The sequence below is a fragment of the Onychomys torridus genome, chromosome 23 (assembly GCF_903995425.1).
Source record: "Onychomys torridus chromosome 23, mOncTor1.1, whole genome shotgun sequence".
NCBI lineage: Eukaryota > Metazoa > Chordata > Mammalia > Rodentia > Cricetidae > Onychomys > Onychomys torridus.
In genome coordinates this window covers 34,812,876-34,830,224 of record NC_050465.1, presented here as the reverse complement: position 1 = coordinate 34,830,224, position 17,349 = coordinate 34,812,876, and the positions used below count along the sequence as shown (strand labels likewise).

Sequence of the window (17,349 nt, the reverse complement as noted above, 5' to 3'; positions counted from 1 at the left end):
GTTCACATAAAATCAACAGAAGCGTCATTAGCACATGAACTCTAGCATTAGATTTCCAGGATATAAATCCAGCTCCATCTCATACCCACTGTGCAACCATGGAACAGACACTAAGCCTGTCTGAGCTTGTTTTCTCATACAGAACATGAAAATGTTACAGCACACAAGACTCTGTAAGAATTAAATGAACTAAGCCATAAAGGGCTTAAGGTATTCAAGGAGTTTATGGACCTTTCCCAGGTCTCAGAGATAAACGTGGCAGGGACAGGCCACCACACTGCTTCTAACAGAGGCCCTTTTTTCTGATGGCCTCATGTCTTCCAAATCTAACTCATGTGGCTTTGACCTGAACGCTTGAGTTCAATGGTTCTAAATATTACACAGATATTTCAAGAACAATATAGGACTTACAACTTGAAATAACTGTCCAGGACTGAAGACAACAGGAACAAGCTCCCTGGGATTTGAGTGGCCAAGACAAAGATGGTTAAGGAAAGGTGTCAGAAAAAGTCTTTTCAAGACAGTCTTGAAGACATTAAGAAGCGAATGAAAGAGAAAAGGAATCAAAACTTGGCAGAGATTGGCAAACGCAAGTCCTTTATTGTTGCACCATGCCAAGTACCCACTAACACTTCTACACTGCTAGAAAATTACCAACATAACAACAGGTTGTTAGTTTTGGCTTTGGAAAATGAAAAATCCAAAGTGAGAGAAGCCCAAGATATCATCCTACAGCTGAGAAGAGAATGTTACTACCTTGCATGTCAGCTACATTCTGTGAAACAGAAGCTAACTTCCCAACAAAGTGGAGAAACTGATCAGAACCAGAAAGGATGTCCCTCAGAAGTGGTCTCCAGTAGTGACAACACCCTCAGGGACTTGTCTGTGAAGACCTTATAGCAAATTGCTCTTGAAGAAAATGACTGGCTATTCCAAACCAAAGAACCAAATCCTACTGTTTCTCCAGACACACTGGGAAGTGATTTTGATTCAGGTAAAGTCGAGTCTACTGATGATGTCTTACCTAGAACTGTGTCTTTCCATTGACACTTAAAGAAAGACTTTAGTAATGTCAGTTGCTCTACTGCTTTGGAGATTGTGAAGCCAGTCATTGGGTGGGACATCTTTGGAAGTTAGAAGAAGTGGGTGTAGAGACCCAACTGTTACTCTGCACAAACTTGAAAATGTAGAACAAAGTGTTTGTCTGTGGAACAAGGACCAAATTAACTTATCCCCTACGCTGACAAGCCCAGAAAAGAATGCTGAAACAGAAGTCACTTTACCATCTAAACCTGAACAAATGAAAAGTACGCATAAATGTGCACAAAAAAGAAGAGCCAACAGAGATGCAAATCAAAACCTCGTTGAGGTGTAAGGGCAACAAAAGCAAAGATAAGCAGACTTTATACCCCACAAAACTGAATGGGTCTATTGGTTCCAGGGATGCTTATGGTTTTAATCATGAAGAGTGTGTTCACCTCTCCCCTTTCCGACAAAAAATGAGCAGTGGCTCCATTGGAGAAATCAACAGCAGGGACTTGGACGAGAGTGCTTTTGAACTGAGTGCCTCTGAGGATGAGTCTGATGACCTCTACCTGCCTCCTTACAAGCACGTGCAAAACCACACCAGAGTCAGACAGAGTCACCAGGCCTCGGCCTAAAAGAGGACTCCAGAACATGCATGAAAAAGAGAGAAGGCTCCGCCAACCAGAATTCCCACCGGTATCCCACCCAAGAATCAAGAGTCAGCTGGTCGTAGCCTAAAGGGTGTCACCAATATCCTGCTGCACGCTGTAGTGAAAATCAGGAAACTTTCTCTGTCTCCAAAAAGGAATGAACACAGCCCAGCAGTGCCTCTGCCTAAGCACAGGCGCACCACCATCACAAGCTATGAAGGGCCAACCTTTGTTTCGAAACTAAGAAGAGGGGACCCTTTCACAGACTTGCGTTCTTGAATGCTCCTATTCTCAAGCAAAAAAAAGATAGGAGACGTCCTAAAAGATGTGCAAAGCAAACACAGTAACTCCTTTTGTTGGATGCTGTCGAAGACGATCCTTCTCTTTTGCCCAATAGACTCTGTGAGACAGTGTGCAGTGGGCAGAACCATCCCTTATCAGGATGTCCCATGGATCTATACTTTGTAATTGTGACTTGCTACCAACATCTAAAATTTCTCTGTCATCTTTACTTTTTTCCTTAAGCAGGGAATTACAGAGTTGAAAAGAAGTAAAGATGGGATATAAATCTTTCATAAATCCTCGACATCACAGCAAGACACACCATCAGTTGCTGAGAACCCCTTATTCTTCTATCATACTGGTTCTTTGGGTAAACTATATATGGAATCATGATTAAGAGAACTGATGGTTTTGGTTCTGGGACAAGATAACTGTTGTGAATTCTCAGGGTGTGTGACATCATTCTTCAGAATCAACATGTCATGGACCTCAGTGCTGGGGATGTCTTTCTGTATGCTGTGAACTGTTGCTGTGATTGGTTAATAAATAAAATGCTGATTGGCCAGTAGCCAGGCAGGAAGTACAGGCGGGACAAGCAGAGAAGAGAATTCTGGGAAGTGAAAGGCTGAGTCAGAGAGACGCTGCCAGCGGCCGCCACCATGAGAAGCAAGATGTAAAGTACCGGTAAGCCATAAGCAATGTGGCAACTTATAAATTAATAGAAATGGGCTAATTTAAGATGTAAGAACTAGATAGCAAGAAGCCTGCCATGGCCATACAGTTTACAAGTAATGTAAGTCTCTGTGTGTTTACTTGGGTCTGAGGGGCTGCGGGCCCGAGCAGGACTGGAGACAGCTCCAGCTACACCTCAGGCTAACTCTTCATGTTGTCAGAAGTCCACAAGTTTGCTCAGGTTACAAACTAACACATTATTATCAAAACTGACTGTCTTCATAAAGGGTGCAAGAGACAGACTGTCCTCACAGATCAGACACAACATTCCACTGATGGTCCACAGTGTTATCTAACCTTCTAATGTTGTGTCTCCATTCCAAACTCCCAAATGCACACACACAATCTGCTCTCCTCCTTTTCTGGGAGCCAGACACTCCCACCCGCTGTGGTCCAAGCATTTCATGAGATCCGATCTAGGTTCTCCTCCCCTCTTCCCACTGGTTTAGGCAGAAGCAGAAGTGACATTGAAGATTAATCCTGTCCCACTCAAGCCTCACTGGGTCTGGCATCTCTGAGGAAAGACAACCACAGGCTTCTAACTCTAGAACAAAACAGCATCCTTCTTTAAATGAACAGTTTGGAAAACTCTGAACCAGAGCAACCAGTATCACTTCTGGAAACCAGGAACAAAGAAACTACATTTTCAAGTCACACACGGCCCAATGCTGCTTGAAATGTTTTTCAAAAACATATCAATTTTGTTTTTTAAAAAAATTAAAGACTTTAAAAAAGAGATTTTGAAATTAAAAAAAAAAAAAAAAAAAACAACAAGAGAACAGTTAGGTAATAAGAACATTAAGCTGGACTTTGAGTGCCAGCTCTGAGTTCTGCTAACAAATGAAAGGTTCAAATTTCAGATTCTCATTCAGCCCAGCCTGGAAATAGCCTGAGCTAAGTCACTCACAGGAACAGGGACACTCTAGATGCACAGTGAGCACTCCTGATACACAGTGAGCACTCCTGATGCACAGTGAGCACTTCTGATGCACAGTGAGCACCCCTGATAAACACAGTGAACACTCCTGATGCACACACACAGTGGACACTCCTGATGCACACAGTGAGCACCCCTGATGCACACACACACACAGGGGACACTCCTGATGCACACAGTGGACAATCCTGATGCACACACACAGTGAGCACTCCTGATGCACAGTGAGCACCCCTGATGCACACACACAGTGGGCACTCTTGATGCACAGTGAGCACCCCTGATGCACACACACAGGGGACACTCCTGATGCACACAGTGGACACTCCTGATGCACACACACAGTGGGCACTCCTGATGCACAGTGAGCACCCCTGATGCACACACACAGTGGGCACTCCTGATGCACACACACAGTGGACACTCCTGATGCACACAGTGAGCACCCCTGATGCACACATACACACAGGGGACACTCCTGATGCACACAGTGGACAATCCTGATGCACACACACAGTGAGCACTCCTGATGCACAGTGAGCACCCCTGATGCACACACACAGTGGGCACTCCTGATGCACACACACAGTGAGAGGGTGAGAAACTCAAGTTGTCTTATAACAAAAGGAGACAAATCTGTATGGCAAATATAAGTATCCCCAGAAACATGTTAGATCCACACAGTGTGAACCATACTGTGTATGAATGAAAAGTGTAGTGATATTTTGTTTGTGATCTAACAAATAAAACTTGCCTGGAGATCAGAGTATGGAACTAAACCACTAGTTAGCCATAGAGGCCAGGTAGTAGTGGCACATACCTTTAATCCCAGCACTCAGGAGGCAGAGGCAGATGGATCTCTGTGAGTTCAAAGCCACCCCAGGCTACACAAGATTGATCCAGTCTAAAGAGAAACAGCCAGGCAGTGGTGGCACACACCTTTGATCCCAGTACTTGGGATCTCATTACTTTAATCCCAGCACTAGAGAGGTAGAGACAGGAAGTGATATGGCTGGGTAGACAGAGAACCATAAGACAGGAGGAGACAGGAGCTCAGGTCTCTTTCAGCCTGAGGATTCCTAGAGCTAACAAGTCTTTCCAGTGGCTGGCTGCTCTGCATCTCTGATCTCAGCTTTCACCCTGATATCTGACTCCAGGTTTTTATTAATAAGACCAATTAGGATTTGTGCTACAGAAAAGTGCTTGGGAAATTTCAAGATGTACCAATGTAGACCAGTATAATTTTTGCGATATTTTTGTAAACTAACCAAATAGCCAGTACTTGACAGTTGAGTGTTAGGAAAGTATGGGACCCCTAGCTCCAGAATTTCTAAAAATTAAGGCAATTTGTACTAGATTTTCGAGGCTGTCCCTTTTACAAGTGCAGTTAGTATAACATACGATCTTGAAACTGGGCTAACTCAGACCTCTACACGTAGATGACCCCCAACCTGACAATTCAGACAGAAAACAAACTAAATTTACCTCTGGATACCAAAAATACTTCCATCAGCAGACGGACACCTTGGTTCTTTACTTTCCAAATCTGCCTTCCTAGTTCTTACCTAAATTGCAGTTCTCCTCTTCCTGGACAGAACCACAGTCCTGACCAGTCACCCTAAAAAACAGAACTGTCTGACCTCAGATCTGCTTCTTCCTCCATCACAGTAAGGCCCAGGTGAAACCTGCCCCTGCTGCAAGCTTGCCCCAGGGTGGGGGCGGGAGGCCGGAAGGGCTGACAAAGGGCAGAGAGAACACAGAACAGCAGAGCTTGGGAATGTCACACCAAGCATTTCCCAGCCACTGAGCCCACACTGAGAGACTAAAAGGCATGGCCTGCAGCTGGTCCCAGCTTGATCTGCACTCTGCCAAGAGGGAGGAAAAACAGCAAACAGCCTCTGACCCTGCATGCTTCTAACCCGCCCCGGCCAGTTCTCCTCACCACCTCCCCTCACCTGATCCTCCACTGTCTCCCACCACACAAGCCCAAAGCCCTGGCTGGGAAGGAAGGACAGCTGGACCAGTCCCAAACACTGATGCTACTGGGCCCAGAGACACGACCCAGCATGTTGCTACTTAAACAAGTGTGATAACCCCTTTCAGAAGATATTCTTAGAGCCTGTACTTTACTCAGAGGGTTGCAAGGAGTGTGTCACATCAAAACAAACCCGTGTGTGACACTACAAAACCTTGAGTTACTCTGGAGTAAGATTCTGGTGAAACTTGGCTGTATGACTAGAGTTAATTCTGTCCTAGATTCTCCGAAAAAAAAAAAAAAAAAAAAACCTATTCACCCCTTTCTGACATCAGAAGTTCACGGTCTGGGAAGCACACCATCGTGTGCACATGCACCTAACACTCATGACCAATGCCTCTCGCGGGGCACATCTCTTTACATGGCGGCAACATCAACATGGCCGCTCGGTTACCCTAGGGCTATCTCAGCACCCATCTCTCTTTGCCTCTTGCTAAGGTGCTGACCGGGATTTGGCTGGGTTTCCATCCCCTCTCTCACCTCAGAGTCAGCTTGCTGAAGACTGGGAATGCTCGAGTTTGTGAGCACTCTGGAGCGACTCACACGCAGAGCAAAGCCACCTCTCAGACGACGCGGTCAGAGTAGACGTTCCCTCTTAGTTGTTTATATGGGTCAGGGGGGCAGAAAGGGAAATGGACAGCAGGAGAGAAAACAAGAGTGCCCCAGCCTGGGACTAGACCCCACAGGAAACGGTTCACACAACGGACACACCAAGAGTTTACAAGTCTAGGCCAGCTTTCTGGTCACTGCCCCCTTTTCCACGCAACGTGAGCACACTTACAGGACAGAATCATCCTGATGGCTGCCTGAGGGACACAGCTAAGCCAAATGAGCGCACAACAGATTTCAACAGCATCTTCTATCCTGAGAAAGAACTGAAAGATCAATGTGAAACGCAAAACAGTATGATGCTTCGTGCAGGCCAAACAATTTTGTAGGAAAAGCAAAAATATCATCAAAATCAGAGGCAGAAATAGGTCTCCTAGGGTTAGGTACATGGCATTCAAGGCTGGGAATCATGACCACACCTATCACACTGTTCTTATATCCTTTATTACAAAAGCAATATATGCTTAACTTAAGCACTACAAAACAGAGATCTAACAGCAACTCTCCCCTGTGTCCACAGCACAGTGCTACCATGGCACTCAGCAAGCCTTTCTCTATGTACTTACTAATGCAACATAGACACTCCCATGTTAAACAGCAGGATCATGCTACATGCATTGTTCTGGAACCTGCTTTTTTTTTCCCACTGAAAATAGAGACTGCTTTGTCATCCCACATGACGCATGTTCAAAGGCACAGCAGGAAGGCACACATCTCATGAGAAGAGTAGCCACCAAGAACCATGGAAAACATTCATTGATATCAATATCTACAAGCTAAAGGCAATTTTCTACTTTTGTCTTATAACCAGAAGGGGCATTCCAGAAATAGTCTAGAAAATAAAATTATGTAGAGATGAAACCCAGACATTTTGTCTGCTAAAGACTCATGAATGTTAACATTTGGCATCTTGTTAAGAGGGGGACTGCTTTATTTTTAGTGGCCACAACAAATCAGGTATTCAAAAGCACATAATACCCTTCTCTCCTGTTTTCCATTCATCTAAAAGTGAATTGCGTTGCTTAGAGCCAAAAAGAAAAATGACCAGCAACCTTAGTTAGAATATAATTGATTGCGCCTCTCTCCATCTCAAAGACCAATGTTTAAATGCCATCTTTCATTTGCTATCAGACCTACTTTCAATTAAAGCTGCAGCATGGCCAAACTTTCCCACCTGAACGAGGTACTGTACACTGGGAGGGTAGGTGACATCACACCAAACGATGCCATTCCCCTGCCCTGCAGCAGCATTCAATGCCTTTCCCGGCTGGGTCACCATTTTAGGTAAACCCCTGAAATGGAACTACTCCTCAGATTAGCATCCAGTTATCAAAGTGATTTCCTAAAAGCAGGACTCAAGAGTCTCCCATGACTGTGAAACTTCTCCCAGCTTCATACAGGACCAATCAAGGAAGGTAAGTGTTCAACTTCTGGATGATGGCTTATTTTATGAAGACATTAATCGCTCAGCGTTGCCCTTAAGCTACCCTGAGTGCTGTGGTCTGGGGGCTTGAGATGGTTTGGAGGTGGAGTCTCTGGGAAGTGAACAAGCCACTGTGCTGAATCCACAAGAATGTAGTTAGTTAATCTGTGGGCCCTATGGAGCTTCCCGCTTCCTCCTGGGAGGATGCAGCAGCAGCAGCAGCAGCTATCAACCAGAAAGTAGGTTCTCGACTCTGAATCTGCTGGCCCTTTCCTCCTGGACTTTCTAGAATTACGCAAAATAAACTCGAGTCATCTACAAGATACTACATTACAAAGGCCCCAATTGGCCTAAGAGATTGGCTCCATAGACAGGAAAAGCTACATGACAAAAAAAAAAAAAAAAAAAAAAATGCAGCTTATGACTCCATATCAATTTTAGTTTGTTCTACAAAAGCCAAAAGCCTTTATGTCTCTCCTCTTATTGATCTCTATTTCCTCCCCACATTGATAAAGAAAATGGTGCACACTCCAAGACTAAGGCTCATTTTGATGCACAGAAGCACATTTTTTTAAAGGAAAGAGCTCAGAAGTAAGGCAAAAAAAAAAAAAAAAATCTGTCAACATTACCTGTGTCCAATCGACGAACCCTGTCATAGAAAATCAATACCCTATTTCATTGGTTGAGTTCACACCACACCTTTCTGTCCATACATGCAAGGCCTGAAGAGAAATCTATTTTTTAACTTGTGTTTTAAATCCATTTGGAGAACTTAACACAGTGACACTGTGAAGTCCCTTTTAAAGAGTCTTTAAACCATGTGGCTTGTCTACTAGTGGATGTGTGTACATTGGTGCATTTTTGTGCATGCCATTATACTTAGAGCAATCATGCTAACTCCAGCCTCCGGGAAACATGTGCTGACTCAGCCACCCACTGCAGTCTCTCTATGGACAGGATCAGGAAGGTCCAGTCCTTTCTGGTAGCTCACTGGCATGCTTTGGTGAACAGCTTCTAAGTGATCAGAGTTTTCTAATCTTCTGAAGGAGCTCAACACTGTCTGCACCGATGTTCTCAGAGGGAGGGGCTGAAACACCACACTCACGTACAATACCAGTGCACACAGTTGATGTTTAAACGCTATTGGGAAATACTTGATTGATCTGGTGTGACGCCTACACCAATCTAGCAAACACTCAAAACTCTCTGAGGATATAAAATAAATGCCTCTGACAGACTTAGGAACAAAAAGCAAAGTGTGACATAGAAAATCCAGCTCTGGGGGCTGGAGAAATGGCCCAGCAGTTAAGAGTCTGCTCTTCCAGAGGACCCAGGTTCAATTCCAGCACCCACATGGCAGCTCACAACTGTCTGTAATTCCAGTTCCAGGGGATCTGACACCCTCACACCAATGCATATAAAATAAAGTTTAAAAAAAAAAAAAAGAAGAAAATCCAGCTCTGCCACAAAACCCAGAATCTAACAGCCGCAGGCCTCCACACACTCACATAGATCTCATTGTGATCGAAGCGCTTCTTGAGGTTGTCGATGAACGTCTCCTCATTGAGAGGCTCCAAGAGAACCATATCTCCCACGCCAATCATATTGTCCAGAAGCGAGGACTTCACCTCCATTTTGGCCATGGTCTCCGGCTGGAAGAGAGGGGAAGGTGTCAATTCAATGAGCAAAACTCTTTCAGATGGGCTCTCTGTGCGGCTGGAGAAATGGCACCCACCTGCCACATAAAATGTCACCATCTCCCTCCCACAATCCACCTTGCTGAAGCTGCCATGATGCCGACCAGCTGCCAAATGAACCTTCTTCCCAGTCCATCCTCCCCGGCAAAGTCCACTGACAGGAAGCCAAAGTCACCGTTACCTTACATCATCTCTGTCACCAGCCAAAACTGGCACAACCCCAACAGAATCCCTTTCCCAAACTCCAAGCCACCCGGCCCCCGCCCTTGCAATGTCAGACTAGGCCGTACATGAAGCTGCTTCCTCTAAGAGGGCAGGCCTCCGCTTTCCAAGATCAATTTACAACGCACTGTCCCAAGAAACTGTTTTAAACAGTGCTGGTAACACTTACGGTTCAGCATACCACAGAGCTTTCCCTGCAGTAATGAGCTTAATCCTCACAAGAACTCCGCTAGGGGCATTGCTTGCTAACTCCATGTTAATACGAGCGATCTGGGGCTGGTGAGATGGCTGAGTGGGTGAAGGCACTTGTCACCCAGCCTGCAAACCTGGGTTCAATCCCCCCAGAACTCAAACAGTGGAAGGAGAGAACCAGCTCCTGTACTGTCTCCTCTGACTTCTGTGTGCACATACCATGACATGTATGTACCCACCCCACACATAGTAATTTAAAAAATTTTGTATGAGGAAATTGGGCCAGCAAGACGGCTCAGTGGGTAAAGGAATTTGTCATCATCAGCCTGACAATCTGAGTTCAATTACCAGGATCTAAGGAGAAAGAAAAGTTGTCATGGGATTTCCTCACCATCATACATGCTCAACAGGTCACCCGCACATACACAAAAGTAAATAAATGGTTTCGGGTTTGTTTGTTTGTTTGTTTGTTTGTTTGTTTGTTTGTTTTGAGCTGAGGATCGAAGCCAAGGCCTTGTGCTTGCTAGGCAAGCGCTCTACCACTGAGCTAAATCCCCAACCCTTGTTTGTTTTTTAATGAGAAGAAAAATCGAAGCTCAGCTTGCTGTGATTACAAGCAAGTGTTTTGTATGTGGTTTTAAAGAATCCCATAGCATGCCCAGCATAGTGGTGCACGCCTCTGATTCCAGCACTCGGGAGGCAGAGGTAGGCAGATCTTTGTGAGTTCGAGGCCAGCCTGGTCTACAAAGCGAGCTCCAGGACAGCCAGAGCTACATAGAGAGGCTGTCTCAAAAACGAAAAGAAAAAAGAACACCATCGCTCCTTAGACACCATAGCTGCAGGAAGAGGTTTCATCCCCGGCATTGAAGGCTTATTTACAGAGAGCACATATAACCCACCAGTAAACAGAGGCTGCCTATCCAGGGGACTCTCCATGTCTTGATGTTCATCTTGACTGGCCATCCCAACAGCCAAACCAATTTAACTCACAATAACTAGACCCAAATACTACTCCTTTGGCTCAGAGGGGAATGCTACCTTGAGGAAACAGAGGCCCCCTGTAACAGCAGCATTCTACACTCTGTATGCAGGGTGCCATCCACAGAGGAGAGCTAAGCCAACCAAGCCCCCAACCTCCATGCTGTCAAGAGGACTAAAGTCCCTCCCAATGTCTTAACAAGGAAAAGGGTGTGGAGTGTCTGTTATAAGTGCACATGTTTGTCACCTTGCCCTTATCAGATAAACTCACTGCGTCATTCTCCTGAGTGTTTTCAGTCCCAAATCAGGTTAAACGACGTTAAGACACAGAAAAGACAGACAGACGGAAGGGAGGGAGGGAAGGGAGGGAGGGAGGGAGGGAGGGAGAGAGGGAGGGAGGGAGAGAGGGAGGGAGGGAGGAAATCCCTGGAAAGCCAAAAACAGGACTAAGTAAGAACCAAGACTTTCTCCAATACATACGAATTGAGTAAGCATTTAAGACTCAAGAGAAAAGAAACTAATTGTTTTACTAATACATGTGTGGAATAACTAGTCCGGAGCACCACCTAAACCCACCAACCACAGAACAAGGACCGACTCCTGTACTGAGGTAGGTCAGGCTCCAGCTCAGAAGGGACTGGGGCAGGTGGGAGGTGCCTGCCATTTCTAGGGATTGAGCAGAAACCAGGAGGCAGTCCATGGGAGGACGTGTGCACCCAACTCTGTCGAAATCAATTAACATTTAAATCAAATTGCAAGTTCTCAGACTCCTGCAGTGCCAAAAACACTCTGGGTTTGGAAACGCATTGCTGAGAGAAGAGGGATTAGGGATTACGGGAGAAGTCGACTTGAGAAGGTTTCAAAAATAACCACCTTAAACCAGCAATTTAAACAGCTGAAGAGGCTGAATAGGAACTGTGCCCCAGGTGGATTCCTGGATGGAGTCTATTTACAGAAGCAGCTGGAAAGACACCACCACTGGCTGCTGGCTGCAGGTAACAGTAATTAGGCAGCCCAACCTGTCGCGGGAACGAAGCACACCACACCCTCTCTACAACCACAAGGTTCAAGGAGTTCAGTCATCCCGTTTTGACATTCTAGCCTAGCTTCCTAATCTGACACAGGTACAATTCAATTCAGGAAACTGATAAAAATTGGAAATGCAATTTTTGCAAAAATATAGTGTGCCAATAAAACAATCCAAACTGAAAAGTTAATATTAAGATTCATTTAGTTATGAGCAAAGTTAGTCATTTTAGCACCTAGGCATTTGAGAACATGACCTCATGACGGCTTCCATCATTAAAGGTAAAAAGAAGACGTGGGGAATACAAATGAACAGATGCTTCCCTTACTGACTTGAGTGTATTAGAATTATGACCTCTAGCATAGGCTGAGCTTGCTTTGGGATCTTAATAAAAAACATCTGGTATATTTGCTCCAGCAAGAAAAAAAAATTTTAACTTTTTTTTTCTTTGACAGAGCTATGACTAACTATGGAAACAAATTTCAGAAGCATTTGCTAACTCAATGTTTCCTTAAACCATCAAAAGAATTTCCATAGGTTTACATAGGAAAATGAGAACGTATGTAGTACACTAGGAATACTCTTGTGTGGTACACAAATATGTGTGGGCAAATCAAACAAAAAGTGTGTGTGTGTGTGTGTGTGTGTGTAGTCCCCATTCCCAAAAAGCTTTCAGGAGTCTACATTGCTCTATCCCACCCTCCAGGTATTAACACATATCATACGTACATTAAACCAACCAACACAACACTAGCCAATCACCTCCTAGTGGCTGTAACTGATTCAGGGTCACGTCTAAATCTAGCGTTGGCTGGAATGTTAGCACCCCAGTTCTGTTCACCTCGGACGGACTGACTTACAGATGGGACACTTGGGATGGCTCAATGACCCCTTTTCTCATCAAAAAGGCTAGTCCCAGAAGGAAATGGCACATGGAGGAGACAAGGCAGGAAAATTATTGAAAATTAGTAGTGATGGAATCCTAATGACATCACAAACCTCTGGATCAAATTGCACATAAGGTCCCCAGCACCTCATTTCTCAAGGTTTCTGTGATATGAGCCCCTTAGTTCTCTTTATTGTTGAAGTACATGGAGTTGGATCTTCCACTATTTGCACCAGAAAGTATCTTACATTGAATCCAAGAGACTGGTGCCAGAGGTGGACTGTCAGAAGCGGAGGCTTGAACTAGCTGAACTAAGGCATGCATGCGAGGTAGAGGACACTTGGACTGAAGATCTTAGGCCAGCAAGATCATATTTGATATCTATTGCTGGAACCACTGGCTGAGGCATGCCTTTGGGACTCAGGACTCAGACCTCATACCTGTAGCACTAGAGACTTTGAATTCAGGAAATTCAGAATGCCAAGCCATGTGTGCCTGACACTGGCCTGTCTGAAAAGCCATCAAGGAAAGATTTTCTATCCAGAGGGGTCACTGTGCCTGCAGCAGTCTAGCCAAAGCCAACTGTTTGGTGTCTAGTGCCTGAATAAGCCCTCCCACTGCAAAGAGGTAGAATCTAGAAGGTACCACCACACTCTGTTTCTTCTACAGTCAACTAAGACTGACAGCTAGCTCTCTGCAGGGAAGGAACCAAAGCCAAGAGACATAGACTAAGGTCAGCTTCCTAAGGCTTGGCAGTGTTCTCAGTGTGTGTTACTAGCCCATGGAAGCAAGTCAACCTGAAAAAACAGCTACATTTTTAAGGAACAACAGTGCCAAACTCTTGCTGATAGTGACATATGATTGCTTGGCCCTTACCGACAACCAGCCCTGGAGACTTCTAACTCACAAGAACTGCTTAAGAATGCAAGCCTTACAAAGTCTCCTCCCCAGTGCTCACTCAGAGGAGGGTGTGAGACAGATGCGCAATAGAGACCTTCTTAAAGAACAGTGGGTGGCCACTTTTTTATCCACACGGGAGAGCATACATAATTTCGCCTGGAGCATTTTATTTCCCTACATATAGGTATGAAAAGGTGTATGTGAAGCCAGGTATTTCCTGCCCTAACAAGGCTCAGGCAGGACAATTTAGAGTTTGACCATACAGCAAGACCCTATCTCAAACAACAAACAAAAACTGATCCAAAAAAAAGTGTATGTGGGGACAGCTGAGGTCCACAGTGGACTCTGGTCTTGCAGGCACTACTGGGCATTCAGTCCTGGTCCCAAGTGTACCTGACCCACCATTTAGGGAGTTCCCAGCTACAGACTTTAGCGGGGAGCAACAGTTTCTGGTAGATCCCCTGTCCCAACATAGCAGGAGGTGGAAACACCGCAATCTAACTGAGCTGGGAGTGAGGACGGCAGAGGGCCAGGGCTACACTTAACCATACACAGCAGCATGAAGACCACGTGGCCCACGCCACATGGCAGCCCTGCAGCTTGGCTCCTGAGGCATGGCAGCTCTGCAGCATGGCTCCTGAGGCATGGCAGCCCTGCAGCATGGCAGCTCTGCAGCATGGCCCCTGAGGCATGGCAGCTCTGCAGCATGGCTCCTGAGGCATGGCAGCTCTGCAGCATGGCTCCTGAGGCATGGCAGCTCTGCAGCATGGCTCCTGAGGCATGGCAGCTCTGCAGCATGGCTCCTGCAGCATGGCAGCCCTACAGCATGGCAGCTCTGCAGCATGGCCCCTGAAGCATGACCCCTGTGGACCAGCTCTTGCCTGTCCTTGCTTCCTTATTAATCTCGCGACCTCTCTGCAATTCTGAGTGTGCACAGCCTTCAAACCAAATCCTCAGCTGACGTAAACTGCGCGCACCTCATACACAGTACCAAACCATTGGTAGATTTTATTGTTTTATGAAAACTAACCTTCCTTCCTAACTTGATGAAAGCCCATCTATAAAACACAATGACTGGGGGAGCCATCTGAGGGGCCACAGGAAGCAGAGGCCCTAACGAACCGATGCCAGGTGACTCCATGGCTCTTCACAGCCACTTCCATGTCCCTGAAGCAACTGCTCCTCCCCACGTGCTCTCGTCTCAGCACCTCCAAATGACTACTGCTTTCTTAGCGTAATTAGTGTGTTTCCTGGAAACCTAGAAAGCACAAAACACAGTGAAACATGCTGAAAGCTTCATTTCAAACTGTCTTCAAAGGCAAAGAGAACGCAGCATAAGCAATCCCAAAGCATCCATGACCACTGTAACCTAACATGGCAACAAAGCCGTCTACCCCATCAATCACCTTCCAAGAAAAGCTACCTACCCCAACACACACTGTAACTGGGAATATTGGACATACGAAGGCAGCCCTCCCTCCAGCTGTCAGCCGCACACACAGTGACAAAAGGACACGTGAAGTGTAAGATGAACATTCCATCACTCAACGTCAAAGCAATAATGCGGAAAGCTAGTTCAAATTAATGATCAAGAGTAATAATTACAAGAAAAGGAGGCTAGGCAGAAATAATCATCTTATTGCCCCCACAAGGAGCTGAAGTTCTTAGAGTAGCACAGACCAGCAACAATTAACACTTTAAGCGGAAACCCTTCTACATTTGGAAGAGCGTGAACGTATCAGAGCTGACATCCCAATGAGTAACAAGAATATTATAAGTCTTTTTTTCAATCTGAAACGGCCGCTATCTCGAAGCCAAAACCAAGTTATGAATAGGGAAACACGGAAGTTACCTCTCTAACTGAAAGAGAAGCCCATTTAAAGCATGTCTATGGTAGCATCCCTAGAAGGGTGCTCCACAGGCTACGGCGACTTGCTAACAGTACCAGCTGCTTTCACTGACTCTCCTGGTCACTAGCCTCCCTCCCACACAGTGGTCCTCTTCGCTGACAGTGCCTTTTCTGGAAAAAGCAGCCTTCAGTCAGGAACCGTGGCTTATTCCTTGGTATTCCCCCCAAGTCTACGGCACTGTCCCTTGCATGCGGCAAGCATTCAATAAAATACGAACAGACAACAGGGATGCAATGATGATTGACAGCTGGGTCACACCGCCCTGGGCATTCTCGCAGCAGCCACCATCGCATGTGGAAGTCTGGCCACAGTCAGGAGGCAGAAGAACGGAGCAGCTTCTAGCCCCTTTGAGGATGTCTTCAGAGAGTCACAGTACCAACGACAGGACAGGAAACACAGCACACAGCTCCAGTGAAGTCACCAGTGCTTCTGAGAATGACGTGTACAAGTAAGGAAACTGGGCCAATATGACAAAAATCCACGAACAAAGTAACTCTCAGCAAATCCTCACGGCAAAACCGAAGCAAAAGGCAAACCCAAAACTGCCATGTGGTTCAGAGCCTGACAGGAGCCATGCGTTGAGAACAACTGGAATTCCTCCCTCGATCTTTTAAAACAGCACCAAATATCATTGTCGGGTGGAGATCGAATGCCCATTTAATCCAGTTCAAGCAACATGTACAGGACTGAATCCTGTTGAGATGCCAGGATTGTGTGACCAACACCACTCCCCCGAGGCAGAGCCCAGCAAGAGCAGCAACACAACACCCCACTTTTAAGCTTTTAATTACATTTATTTAGTGTGTGTGTATGAATGCCAGGTCACACATGCAGAGGTCAGAGGGCAACCTGTGGGAGTCTGCTCTCCCCTGTGACCATGTGGGTCCCAGGAATGGAGCTCAGACCATCAGATTTAGTGGCAAAAGCTTCTGCCCACAGAGCTATCTTACCAACCCAAACGGTCCACTTTTGACATTTCAAATGACCTCTTAAATGAATAAGAGAAGTGTGTGTCCACTATAGAAAAAAAAAGAAAAAAATGCAGACAAACAAAAAGAAAAAGAGAAAAAAAAAAAAACCAAATCAATATGCTTGTTTTGGCCTAAATCCTTAATTTAGTAGAACTTTTACAAAAAGCTAAACTCATAAATTTCATTTGCATTTTACTTCAAAAAGAAAAGATCCAGGGCCTCACAACTCCTGCCTTCCTCCTTGATCTTCTCTCGAGGGCCCTCCACTCTAGGCCAAAACCCACACAATATCTAACACGGCAAGGCGTCCAGCAGCACCTTCAACCAGGCTGCAGCTAGCTGGCCATGCTATACACTGGCCCAAACAATGCCAGCTTCCACAGGCCTGGGACCAGGACACACAAACCACAGGCAAGTGGCTGCAAGTACAGGAGTGGAAATCCGTTTAGGGGAGCCTTGCAAAGGCCACCCCTCTGAAAGGAGAAACAAAGTCTGATGAGAGATGGCGTGGGACAGAGAGAAAGCTTAAGATGCCAGGGCCAGTTCCAGTTGTGAGCCTCAAGAGGTCCAGCTGGGATTCTTGCCTTAAATTCGGCCTGACTTAAGCTGGTATGAGAAGTCAGTGATCCAAGGTAGCATGCTCCAAGCAAGCTGGCTGCTAGGGATTGAAAGCTCGTGTTCTCCCATCTGAAGCTCTGCCCTCCAACCCTGCAGCACTGGGGTGAGGCCTTTGAAAAACAACAGCGTTAGATAGAGGCCATCAGGAAGAGCATAATGGGATCCAGGTCTTTATAAAAGATATAAATCTGAGGAGATACCAAGAAGGAAGCAGAGGAACCATCAGGGACCAATGCTGAGCTTCCCAGCTTCCA

At 45.8% G+C, this 17,349-nt stretch overlaps 1 protein-coding gene and 1 pseudogene across 7 annotated transcripts in view; one reads left to right on the top strand and one right to left on the bottom strand.

The window, feature by feature from the left end:
• Positions 1-17,349, bottom strand: part of Myo1b (myosin IB) — a 174,415-nt gene that overhangs the window by 132,449 nt on the left and 24,617 nt on the right. For 5 of the 7 annotated variants that reach the window (XM_036172926.1, XM_036172929.1, XM_036172927.1 and 2 more), the window contains exons 1-3: positions 15,724-15,890; positions 14,627-14,854; positions 9,203-9,346 (exon numbers count right to left, since the gene is read on the bottom strand). In XM_036172926.1, the coding sequence (XP_036028819.1) occupies positions 9,203-9,346; positions 14,627-14,737 (255 nt within the window). In that variant the 5' untranslated portion in view covers positions 14,738-14,854; positions 15,724-15,890. Of the gene's footprint in view, positions 1-9,202; positions 9,347-14,626; positions 14,855-15,723; positions 15,891-17,349 lie in introns of those variants that run through there. The other 2 variants (XM_036172932.1, XM_036172931.1) reach the window with 2 other exon arrangements.
• Positions 484-2,023, top strand: LOC118572988 (annotated as a pseudogene).